Raw genomic sequence first — 13,802 nt, 5'->3', positions numbered from 1 at the left:
ATACACAATATATACACTAAGACCTGACAGTTTGTCCAGGCCTTCTACATTCCCCTGTCTGATAACCCACATTTCATTCTCTCAGTCTCAATTCACCATGATCCAATGCACACAACTTCCAGATCACCACACAATAACAGCTCAATCCAGAGAAGTCTGTGCAGTTACAGACCAACAGAAAGCCTATTTTAACTCACTAGCATTTTCAACTCCTCTGCAAACACTCTGCCGTTTTACAGTGATGACTGTCATATCACATCATTTCAGGTTTTTGACTTAGTACAAAATATCATAAAGCTGTACTGTAAACACAGTCCTGACAACCCAATAAACATACAACTTTTCACTTTTCTTCTGCAGATGGTATCTTCATTGACTAAGTCCACAGAAATTAGCTCAGAGTCCTCTCTTTAATGCATCAGTCAAAGTTGGTCAGATCCTGTATTCAGGTCTTAAACTTTAAAATGCTTTTAGTTTCAATTTTGGTTTAGTAAAATGTTCAATAAACATTAGAGATTCTTAAGCTCTAAAAGCATTGTATTACTAAAAAAAAATCTTAAGAGTCAAGGGAATATAAACATGAATTTAAGGCTACACCAAAGCTCAAAGACTGGAGCAAATACATTTATTATATGTGTGCCTGTTTGAAACCTTTCTATGCCATCTTTTAGAGTTAAAATGCCACTGCTTAGTTCTTGAGCTGCTCGAACATTACCTGCCTAATGCCTGATGTGGAAAAGTCTAAACAGAAAATGTTACTGTCTCACTTGATATCAAGTGAAGCCCAGTCATGAGTTTCAGTGCTTTAACACTAACCCCATAATTAGTTCTGCAACACAGCACAATGTACAGTAACTACCTCTATTAATTACAGCATCTTTTGTCCATTATATCCAAGAATAATGTATATGTCCCAGCATATTACTAATATCTGGGGAGAAATGTCTGAAATGCTTCATTTTTACCAGAACTTTACCTGTGCTTCACTAAGGCCAAGCTCCAGCATTTCCAGTGACTTTCGAATCATGTTTGATTTTTCTTCAACCAGATTCGTTTCATCATCTTTCTTCAAACATTTCAGTGTTTCAAGTAAGCTCTGTAAAATTGAATTGTGTTCATTCTTCAGTGCCTCTAGTCCATTAATAACTTGCTTTGTCTTGGCAATGATTTCATCTTGAGTAAGCTTCTCCAACTTCTCTTCCTTTAAATACACCATTGTGGACATGTTTTCATACATTCTGAAATGGAAGAGTATGTTAATTAATACAAAAGGAAAAATAAAATAAGCATGTTAATCTGTAAGTGAATAATGTCTGAAATGTATATTCAGAACGTGATTATATTTGTGAACAACTTTTACAATGTTTCGTGTCTGAGTTCGAACAGTTTCACATTTTCCAGTTTCTATTTCCAGATTTAATATTAACACTCATTGATAAACCAAAAAAAAGTACATAATGAAACACAGACTATGATGTGGCATTAGAATTTGTAGCAACTGCTGAGGAACAGGGCTGCATCTCCAAGATTCTGGTTTGTTAAAAAGGCAAAGTAGGTGGTGTATAAAACACATACTATAATAAACATAGATATTTGCAGATGTCACTGTAGTTATCTAAAAAAACCCACACAAAACGGAGCTTGAGGAATTTGAATAAATATCACCCAGCCTTCTGAAAGAGTTCATCAGTCAGTCATGAGAAAAGTCCTCTTTCTCCTGTAAAAAGGTAACCCCAGCCTCATCCTTTCCCAAGGACTACAAAAGCTCTTGCAACTATGTATTTTGAACATCATAACTACCCCCTAGGACAACTTTAATTCATTATTTCAACTCTACTCTGAACACATAGATAGTCAATTGCCTACAGGTCTAGATGCAGCTATTTTGATGAAGATGCAACACCTGTCTCATGCCAGAATAAACAGTTTGTATAGTACAACTCTTGCAGTAAGAATCATTCTACTGTGCTATTGTATCAGTATCTAATGCATTACACTAAAGATAGGAAATTTCTGGATGCTTGTCAGCACATCCACCAAATGCAAATGAAGACCCAAAAAAGTTTAAAAACTCACCTCCTCTAATTATCACACATGCTGTTACTGAACTGACAAACAAGCTTATAAATGTAAATGTAAAGAGAAGACACACAAACTATTTGACCTTCTTAAATGTCACCAGAAAAATGTTCTATAATTAAAATAAAGACTTGAGAAATTACTCCTCTATACCTCAGTTATTTGAACCAAGAAGTATAAATTAGAATAAAATAGGAAAGATTTTTCAAAGGCAATAAATTATTCCATCAATGTGAAGACACCTGGGTAAGCATTGACAAACTAAGATTTAAAATTAATTAAAACTGTATTAAAACTTTGTACTACAAAAGCTAGTCTAATTTTAGGAGAAAGCGAAATAAATTAGAACCACTTAAGTCTTGAATTAAAACTGCTGTAAGATGCATATATGCACATCATGACAACAGCCAAAGGATGTGCTCTACGTACCCAAATTACCTCTCTGTGATGATCTCCTGTAATACAATACCCAAAAGGCATAACCACTTGTTACCAAACAAAAGCTGTAGAGACAATAGGGGGTTTTGTAATAATCTATTGTCTGAAAACACAGAACTTGGGGAATCATGAACTTGGTTTTACCCAGATTTAATACAGTAACTTCATATTCACAAATAAATCAATATGAAACATATAAATCTGTATAAAGCAACTAAGTAATCTACCATGGCATAAGAAATTAACCCATGAAGACCTGATGAGGAGAACGATATTTGCACACTTCCCATTTCTAACCTGAGATCTATGACCCAGAATGCTTAAAAAATCAGTTTTAAAGTACATACTCTCTGAAGTTGTGTAGAAAAATGAACTGCAATTTAACATGGACCAAATTTGCAAATAAATGCTTCTAACACACAGTCATATATGAAATTGTTATGGATTATGTTAACTTCAGCACACAACTCAACCCTAATTAGCCCTGGCACACTTTCACAGCCTCAATTAACAATTTCCATCCTGAATGCACAGAACTGAACTTTTGATTATAAGGAAGTAAAACAAGCAGAGACATCTAATAAAGTGACTATTTGTGTATCTTATGTGAACAGAGATAGCAGCAACTCCTTCTTCATGCCTGAATATTCTGTCATTTTACAGCAAAATGAAAAGCAGACGTTTGCATATACATAGGTAATGCACACATAGATACTGTCTTTTAAAAATTACACAAGAAATAAAATTAATTCTACGTGATGAATACAGATAAATTAACACCCATAAATTAACAGATAAATTAACAGGCCCATAGTACTGGCTGAATACACTGAAGCTGCAACTAAGGATGGCTTAGCCAGCACAGCAGCTTTTGAAGAGAGGAAAAGCAGGTTTAAACACGATGGGGCAAAACCACACTTAAACCATCCCAGCAGCAGACCTGCTTTATGAATACATTTCTCCTGTCTCAACCCAGTGCCAGATTTTTTTAGCTGCCTCATTCCAACCCAAATGCACCTACCTAAAAGCTTCCACTGCCTCTGCACTACCAGCACAAGGGATCTACTGGAGCTGGAGCTAAGCCAAAAGCTGCATCCACACACAGACTGACATGAAGGTCCTTGCAGCCTGCCAGAGGGATTCTCAAGTCTCCTCTAGTGAACACTGTTAGAATCTCAATCTCTCCCACTGATAGGAAAGGAATAAATCTTTTGGGATAAGTTTTGAGGGGTGTCTGTTGGTGTTCAGTTTTATAGATTGTGCTTGGTACAATAATTTAGAAAACAGGAGGATAACAAACATATAATTTGTCCTGTTATCAAATCTGACTCTTTGTAGGAGTAAAATTTATGAATAAATATCTAATAGCCTTTAAAGGTAGTAAGTGAAGATGTGGTCCTATCATGATTTTTTAAAAACATATTTTACAAAAGATTATTGCCTGTTCCCCATATTTGAATACATAATCATGTAGCTGGGGATGGCTTTGTAAAGGGCAAGGACTTGGATTCATTGATCCCTGTGAGTCCTTTCCAACTCAGCATATTCTGTGATTCTGTAAATTAGATTTGAATATCCTGAGACAGCAAATATCACACACAGGAAGCGAACAAATGAAGTTTGTATGCAGGATGTATACAGAGGAAAGGAGACAAAACCTAGCAAGCCTTTCTATTGTCACTTCTCAAAAAATGTTAACTCTTTCTTCCTATACATTTTCCCTACAGAAAAAAATAGTGTAGGCAGAGGCTTCTCAAGCTCCTATAAGTTTTGTCCTGCACTCCACTGCACTACATATTCTGCCTGGGGAGGAATTCTAGTTTCAAATACTAGTTTTTAGCTCCGTGTACAACTGAAAACAAAGCAAAGAATTAAGATGTACAAAGGTTTATAAAACAGAGTTTTGGATGAGGACAGAAATATGTAATGCAGCCAGAGTTACAGATGCACTAGCTGGCCTAAGAAATTTACCTATTATATTAAGTATGTGTCTGTGTAGATATTGAATATTATCCTCCTTCTATTATTGACTATGCTGAAGTCCAAGTCACATAATGCTTTCCAGCTTCTAGAAAAATGAAGTCACTGCCTTAAACCACACAAATATTACTTAATTTTGACAGATCAACATAAAAAGCCCTGCAACACCTTCTACTAAAGAAGTTTCCACAATATTTTGCAACATAAGCTCAAAACAAAGAAATGGGCTGAGAATAGCAAGAGTCTGAACCAAAGAAAGCAAAGCCACTGGGATAATCTCATAATATACAAACAAGTTAAGTAGCTGTTATCTTTAATCAGTTTAAGTATTTTGTTATTCATAAAACTTTCAAACCAACTACACTAGTTATGCTGACATCAGAGATTTCTGCCTAAATTCTTCCACAGACATATACATATCACAGCCAGCTGCTAAGATCTCCAGCTCATATTTAAAGATCTCTTACAGAGTTTTTCATACTCAGCTGTGTTTAAGGAAGAGTTGGTTTCTTGCAGATCACCTCAAAATATTCTTGTGCCAAAACATGCCTGAATCCCTCTTTGCATGAGAAAACTTATCAAGGAAGAATTTCATTCTAAAAACCCACAATATTTTTTTCCCTTGACTAAAGATTAGCATGGATCCTAAAAACAAATAAATAAAACCATTCTAATTTTTCTTGTTATGAATCCCTAAAGACTTCCCCTCTCTGTATTGATATTTTTATTATTTAATGGGTTTCAACTACTAAAAGCTTGGAATATAAATTTTTAATGTACTTAGCATCTGATCAGAATTGTTGCAAAATATGATTTTAAATAAATTATAAAACCCCCAAGTCTAAACTGCTTTGTCAAGCAAAATTCTCACTAAACATTTTCTGTGAATGTACAGCTAAAAGGCAACATAGCTGAAAATGAAACAGTAATATGTTTGCATATAAAAAAGAGTCAATCATCTTCCCAACAGTAAAAGCTGCTGCAAGACCGGCTCAAGCCACACCTAGGGGCTCTGTCACCTACTGCACTGCAAATTCCACAAAGGTACAGTGAAAAGTTAAACTAATTTGATCTTTTTGTGTCTCTAATAGGGACCTAACAGTTCACTGTTTCCTAACAATAATCAGTCTATTCAAGGCTTTTAACCCTAATTTCACTCTTAGCTCCTCCTAATTAAATGGCAAGGTTCAGCATCCTACATCTGCCATGTACTCGTTTGAATTTTGTATGAGCTGCAAATTACAGGCCATTAATTCCCTGCTCAGAGCAAGAACACGTCTCATTACATCATGGAAGGCACCATCTTCAAATACTACGACCTGCTTTAACTCCTAATCTTCATAATGTGGAAAACTACCTCCTCAAATAACCAACAAAACATTACAGGCTGTTCCAAGCACAAAAACAAACTGAGCAACAAAGGCAAGAGATGAAGAACAGTTTGGGAAGGACTGAGCAGCGTGTCAAACACTGCATTAGCCACACCCCTCCTCGCAGGCAGCTCAGCAACAGCAGAAATGACAAGGATGAATCACGGATGCCTTTCATACGCTGAGAAAGGTATTTGTAAAAGCACTCAGATAACAAACACTCAATTTGGACTATATTGTTGTTATGGCTTCCAGCCAGAATCTCCAAGTCTGAAAGAACAATGATTACCTGTTGTTATTTTTTACAAATTTAAGATGTTAAATTTCTCTTTACCTGTGAGACTGTTTCTGCTGTCACAAGTCATATTCCCATAAGGAATATTTATTATCTTTCTTTTTTTGTATGATTTGCCTTCCTTTTGCTTAAAATGATCCCTTATAGTCAGGAATTTTGTTCCATTACATGATCTCTAAACTCCCAAAGGAAAGGAGCTTTTTCCTCTTGACATATTCAGGACTGCAGTTTTCCTGCCAGCGCTAGTCATCACTCTTCCCATCATCTATATTTGAATCTGCATAAAATAGAAAATCTGGAACTGCACCTGCAAACAGTGTCCTGCTGGAGGTCAGACTTAAGGCACAGTGGCTGACCCAGTTCTATAAACAGAACACTGCTGCACTTCTGCACTGCCTCGGGTTTCCAAATGTGGGAGCTCAGAAAGCACCTTCAGCATTTAACACACAGGTACACGAGCTACCTTAAAAATAACTCGGTGAGGACAATTAGCAGCACATTCTGGAGGCTGTAAATCGCTGACCAGAAGAAGGTAAGAGGATGGAGTTGCATATGACCTAACAACCAGTATTAATCTACAGAGAAACTCCCCCTCCCCAAGGGGAGTAATTTTTTCTACCAATTACCCGATAGTAAGCATATGAATTTAAAAAAATCTTACTGTGCTCCTCCTGCCAGCCTTCAATTCAGAGCTAGGTCTGAATGTAGAAGTCTGCCCTACCACTTGGTTTAAAGTGAAGGTATACTAGGTAAATAGTGTAAAAAGGACATTCGTAGTGCTTTAATGTCAAGGGTACATACCCCAAAAAAAGCTCAGAATCACATCTGGAATTTGACCTACAGCCTTAACATCACAAAATGTCTGTGCTGATAAGTAAACTGGACAAACACTCAATCTTTGTGAAGTTTTGACATTTCTAAAGGCAAGCCCAGAAGTTTCTGAAGAAATGCATGGGACATTAACAATAAGTAAAGGACAGATTGACTAAAAGGAGTAAAACAAAAAAAAAACAAAAAAAAAAAAAAACAAAAAAAAAAAAAGAAGAAAAAAAAGCCTTGACTACTGGCAGAAATTTCCACATCTCCAACAAGGCTGTTGCTTTTCTCTTATAACTGCCAGGAGCAGCCTACTCTCCACATGGCAGCAGTGGGAAGAGGCTGTGTGGCCTCACGTTCTACCCCTGCATCACAGCAACATCCACCTCTGAAAAACAGTCAGCCTCTAGGAAACCCCAATGGCTACCAATAAGCCCATGCACTGCATTAAATTATGTTTAAGTGAAGAGGATTCTGTACTTGTTTAGCTGAAGAACACAGCTAAACAAGCTGTGCATCTACCTTGATAAATCTTGGAATGTTTTAATGTTTAATGTAATTTTTAATAAAAATTAAAAATCATACCTTTCAGAGGAAATCTTCAGTTTCTTTGGAAAATGAAAAAATTATTATGGAGAAACGCAGACTAACAATCCATATTTGCAAAAAAAAAAAAAGAGATTATAGCAAAAATAGCTCCTATAAAACCCTTAGCAAGGGTGATGCTGACAATTCTCTTTGAGAAAGCACAAGCTAAGATGATTTGCACTGCTGAGAAAGTACAAGCTAGGAAGATTTGCTCTGCTGCAGAGTCCTTTGATTTAGATTTCTGAAGCATGATACTCCAGCACTAATGAACACTTTCTTAGAAATCATACCTGGATTCTTAAAGGTAACAAATTTAACACTACTTTGAAAAAAATACTTTTGCACATTTCAAAGACAACTGGCAAAAATGCCTTGAGAGTTATTTCAACCCTCAGCCTTCCTTCTTCTGTAGCAAGCAAACTATTTTCATGAAATTTATTACTTCCTGCTGAAAGTTAATCTGTATACAGTATAAAAGTATTCAGTGACATAAAAGCTTTCTTTAACTACATGGATTATTCTTCCTCTTAAAGAAAAGATTATGGTGTCAATCCCTTGACCGTACTGCACTGAATAAACACTGGCTACTAGCTAGCATTTCAATTATCATGATACAGCAAATCTGTATCCTTTTAAGTGCAGACAATCCAGATGACTTGCCCATCTAATTCCAAAATCTCTTTTAGACTCAAACATATCTGGAATTCCATAATGCTGCAGGCCAAATCCCATCTTGCTTTTCCTGTTCACACACCGCAGCAGAATGAGACCCTCAGATGACGTCACTGCCCCTTACACATTATTATACCTATTCCAATGATTTGTGTGAAAGGAATCAAGGGAAAGTATCCTCTTTTTTGCATATCTCATCAACTGCGTTTTACCTTTCAAAAGGCCTAAAAATATAGTGATTGAAACACAGACTAGCAACATATCCTAAATCACTGTAGATTCTCTGAGAAGTGTTAAGATACTACAATTGGTCTGGATGTATTATAAGCATGTAAGAGAAAAGTTCATTCTCTGTACACATTCCGAAGCCCTTCCAATATCTCAGATTTCAAATTAAACTGGATGGATATTAAGACCCTTCTATGCACTTGCTATCACATCAAAGATTACTCTTTGTCAAAGCTGAAACAAGTGCAAAAGAAATCTGACAGGTGTGTGGGTCTAAGGCAGTTCCACAGTCCCAGTCAGGAGTTCAGAGGAACTACACTAAAAGCCAGACTTTCAAGAAGGTACATCTTTGTTAATCTAGGCTATCATCTGTTACATGCTGGTGGTACATAACTTCCTTACTCAAAATCTGAAACAGCCCTGTGGCAAGATCCAAACCCCATTCTTTTCCAGAATCATAAAACTGAACACAACCTTCTTCTGCTGTTTGGTACTACTGGGCAAAATCTAATGCCGTTTTTTTTTTTAATTTTAGTTATGTTAATGGCATCTCTGAAGACAGACTGCAAATCTCCAAGTCTCCTAGCGCTTGGAGCAAGGGAGTTGTCTCCCTTCTGTACCACTGTTGTGTCAACAGAAGCTGCGTCTGCTGGTCTCCTGCAAAGCAAGCACTTCTTAGCTTCTGTGAGCACTAATAAACACTTTCAGCCACCAATGGGAAAAGGAGAGCTTTCTGCTTTCCCTAAAACACTGACACAACATACCAGTTTAGGGCACAGGAGATTTGCCTTCTGCATATGACAACAAAGCCCACCTCACTGGATCACTTTAACAAAAAGATCATGGCTGTTAAGAGCAGTTACATAAAGACAGAATAAACTTACTTAAATTTATCAGAAGGCAGAGATGTAACCACTTAAAAAGTAGTTTTAATTACCTTTAATTATTAAAAAATCTTGTCACAAGAATCAAAGATACAGCAGGAAAAATCTAGGCTAATTGTTCAAAAGTTGTATTGTTAGTTTAGCATTTTGTAGCTACAAAGAAATGCTTCAAAATTTATCTCCTTTTAAGTAGATTGAAAGGAAATTTTGACTGTATTTTAAAATAAACACTGTCAAGAAAGTCTGAGTAACAGATCCATCATCACTATCAAACTACATAGTTTTCCCCCTCAATATTCCAAGAATCTGCATTGATTTTTGTGTGAAAATAGCACTTGGCTCTTCATGGACTGGCCACCTTGTGCAAACAGATCTTCAATGAATTTTGATAAATGTCTTGATAAGGCTGGTTTTTGCTGGTGTGAGAGACTTTGATACTGGAATAGGGATATAGGAGAGGCACATAGGATAAGAGAGGAAATACAACTAAAATCTCCCTGTCTTGCAATTTGAACCTATATAGAGTAGACAAAACATTTTTTCAGCTTGACTCAAGTTCTTTCACTTTGCATTGTTATTTTTGGACAAGAACTGCTTTATTGACTAATCAAAGTAAGCATCCATTTATGTTATCTATTTATCTAATCTCTAAACAGCACTTAAGTAGAAGCACAGGAATGTTCCCATCAAATCAGTCTTCCAGAATACATTAGAAATGCTATCAGCTTCCACTTACTAACATCAATTCTATTATCTTAACCAAATCTACTTTTTATAGCATACCATAAAGATCTAGCAAATGCATCCAGGAAGGGCAGAGAAGGCCACAGCTTGCCTCTTATCACTGGATCCATGTGGGAAGCTCTGCTGACAATTTGCTCTGAGTACTGACTACAATGCTCTTACATGCTTGATGACATTGAAAAAAAGGGTTATTTGTACTAAAACAAGGAAAAAAGGCAATTTCTTCTGCAGACATAAAAGGCACATCCACTAACATTGTTTCAGCACACAGCAGCCTTTAGGTTTAACAAATCCTTACACTGGGTTTTGAAGCTATTTAATAGTTTACATTAAGATGCACAAACTGTGCAGTGTCTGTCTTCAAGCTTTAGGGAAATATCTTCCTCCTCCTTATCCTTCAAATAATTAAAAAAATAAAAAAGCAAAACCACTAACTCCATTCTTGCAAAAAGACCACAGAAAAAGTTTCACAATTAAACTATTAATCCTTAATATTGAGAAAGAATTAATGCTAACCCATTCAATATTACATCAAAATCAGTACTTTCAATGACAACTACCAGCTATGAGAATAATTTTTTTTATAGCTTACATATTTAAGCTCACAGAAAGAACAGTAAATGATACAACCATCTAGAAAAACAACTGCATATCACTCACTATTTCTTACCTATGACTGCAGAGAGCTGACTTAGCTGTAAGTTGGAAATCATTTCCCTGTTAAGTACTCCATAATCTGGAGGCCTTATTCTGATGTTCTGAACTCTCTTGGGTCAGAAGGTGCTGAGGAATAGAGCAGGCCTTAACCCAACACTTCACAAAGGCACCTTAACATTCTGTGCACCCACACCTGAGGACCAAACCATAGTTCCAACCTCTTCTCTAGTGATCATGCACACTCCTGATTTACCTTAGCTAGTGTTGGGCACAGATTGTCCTTTTGGGACTCCTGAAATCCTCGCTGCGGTTACACCACTCGTGTGACAGTTCCACCCACCCTGCTGCAGGACACCGCTCTTCTGGTGGACTGACACAGAACCAGAGCACATACTAACTGAAATACACACAGAAGCCAGAAGTTTCATTTGAATACTATTTTTTAAACCATCTCACTTGGATAATCTGCTTTGAAAGCACCCCCTCCCGAGGATGGCAGAACAGTGGCCTCCTAAAACAACCGCGCCATTAAAAGCACTGTATCATGCGCTTGCAAGCATTGCTCCATGTGCAGCCAGACTACAGGCTGCAATACAAAAAAGGAAAAGAAAAACCAGAACTCAGCAGGCATATTTTCTAGCTATTTGTTATCCTAACAAATGGGTGTGGATCAAGATTCAATAGCCACACAAAGTACAAGGAGTCACTGTAATTCAAACCCCATCAACTGCTGCCTTCAAAAATGGGCTGTGCATCTTTGCTCTCCACCTGCATTCAGCACAAATTCCAAACCCAAGATACTTTTCTTTAGTTAAACAATGCATTCCAATAGTAATATTTTAAGTGTGGGCTAAAATCAACATCCAGAGTATGATTTTTTTCTTGAAACTCCTGGGAGAGAAATTGATACTGACTGAATAAAAAGTATTTAAAAGCAAAGTAAATGATTCATTAATCTGCCTTTATCTGTTTTCTGAACAATGGAAAGGAGATGTCTTTAAGTAACAGCAAATTACTGAGACTCTGAGACAAAGTCATCCTGTGGTGCCTCGTCTTTTACAAAAAGTATAGAATGACTAAGAAATTCTTTAAAAATTAGGACATCTGGCTAAGACATCTCTAAGTACCATAATAAAACATTACATACATCTCTGTACGTTTTCTTAAGCCCTTGGGAGTGCCTACCAAGGATGCTCCCAGACTAGAATCTTATGAAGCAGTTTTGTTACATCCTCTCTGTTAAACACAATTCTGCCTTACCACAGCCATAATCCTCAGGTTCACACATCTGATCTTCCCAATATACATCATTCCTCAAAATTAACATGTCTTTCTGGGGATTCATTCCCTTATATCTCTAATAAGACCTCTAAGTCACTATCGTGTAAGCTAACACACTGCCAATCATCATGACTTCTGCATCCCTCCATGTTTCAATACAGTAATATTCATTATACTGAATGCTACTATACTAAATTGGACCACTACATCCAGGAAAATGGCAAATATAAACAGCAGCACATTCTTTTATTTTCCACACATGCCTTCTATGTCCAGAGGAACTGAGAGACAGAAACAGCCACTGAATCATCTGGTCTGGCTTCCTGCAAACACCAGATCATGAGCACTCTTTCACTCACCAAGGTTATGGCTAGACATCATAACCTGGCGACGCTCCTCACCCAGCCACACATTACATTCACCCTGTCCATAATAAATCAAAATAAAGGTTTTTATGGATTATTCTGTCAGAAGTGAGGGGACAGAAAAGAAGTTTCTTTTCAGTTCAGGCCATAAACTCAACTAAAATACACTTATTTCCCCAGGCTGCCATACAGCAAGCTGTGTTGATGGAACGAGGACAAGGGAAAAAGCAGCAGGACTGTGGAACTACATAAACCAGCACTGAGATTGAAGAACATTTCATCCACATTCTTAGATTCCTATTCTGTCAACAGAAACATTATAGGAGGTTGCAGTCCCCCTCCTAGCTCAAAACTATAACCCCCCTATGTCCTCACATATTACCAGCCCACTAGTTGGATTAATCTGACTACACTCTGCCACTGTGAGGGAGAGATGAAACCACTTCTTTCATCAACCCTCCTCCCTTTAAACACAAAATAAATGTGACTGGGAGCTGGGGGAGAGAAGGGTGGAACATCCAGGTTAAGCACACGAACAAATGAAACATTGAAAGTGGGGATATACTAAAATCCACTCAAGTGAACAACAGAAGGGACCACAGAGTAACAGCACCCAACAACAGAAATGGAAGCTGCTCAAGCCAAAAGAGAAAGACAAACTGTGGCTTTCCCACACTATTCAGGCTGACATTGTTTGATAAAGGAACATCCATAAAAGCACTTAATCTTAAAACAATATTCTATTTAGAAAAACAAAAAGAAAGCAGCAGAACCACACCAACACACACCCTGCTCCTCCCTGCCAGCCCCTAATCTGTATGACATGGTTTGCAAATCATTCAGCTACTGTCAGCTGGAAGGAGCAAACTCAAGATACAGTGCAGGAATGCAGCTACTGCAATCCTTTACGAAGCTTAAAACCACCACCCTCTGCACTGAGGAATAGCTCACAAGTTCAAACCATAGCATATAGCTGCCAGTAATCTTAATTCTTTGTTAACATTAATAACTACATACAAACACAGATAAGAATGAAGATAATTTATCCAGTTTTTCTGAAAAATATATGTATTGTCCTTTAAAAAGATGAACTTGTAGATACAACTTTTTAAGTATTATCAGAAAATTGATTTATGTCAGACATTTCTTGAACTTCTGAACATTAATAAGTGCAGTGTTAACGTTTCAAATGGTTTGCTGGGGTACATCCCATAGTAAATGTAATATAATTAGCCACCACCCCAACTCTACAGATATGTAAGGATGCCAGTACTACCCACTAGATTGGTGACATCCTTTGTTCTAGTCACTCTAAAATTTAATAAAATCAGCTAGGTTTCTGACATAATCCGAGAAAGAAAATCTAAACACAATGAATTTGGTTTATGGTGGGCATTTACAAAAT

At 37.0% G+C, this 13,802-nt stretch overlaps 1 protein-coding gene across 9 annotated transcripts in view; it reads right to left on the bottom strand.

Annotated features, from left to right (window-relative positions):
- KLC1 (kinesin light chain 1) overlaps positions 1–13,802 on the bottom strand; it is a 46,463-nt gene that overhangs the window by 28,539 nt on the left and 4,122 nt on the right. For all 9 annotated transcript variants that reach the window (XM_072930464.1, XM_072930465.1, XM_002200581.7 and 6 more), the window contains exon 2: positions 977–1,238. In XM_072930464.1, coding sequence (XP_072786565.1) covers positions 977–1,237 — 261 coding nt within the window. In that variant the 5' untranslated portion in view covers position 1,238. The remainder of the gene's footprint in view (positions 1–976; positions 1,239–13,802) is intronic.

Source organism: Taeniopygia guttata, chromosome 5 (genome assembly GCF_048771995.1).
Source record: "Taeniopygia guttata chromosome 5, bTaeGut7.mat, whole genome shotgun sequence".
Classification (NCBI taxonomy): domain Eukaryota; kingdom Metazoa; phylum Chordata; class Aves; order Passeriformes; family Estrildidae; genus Taeniopygia; species Taeniopygia guttata.
The sequence above is the reverse complement of the archived record's forward strand: the minus strand, read 5'-3'. Positions and strand labels throughout refer to the sequence as shown.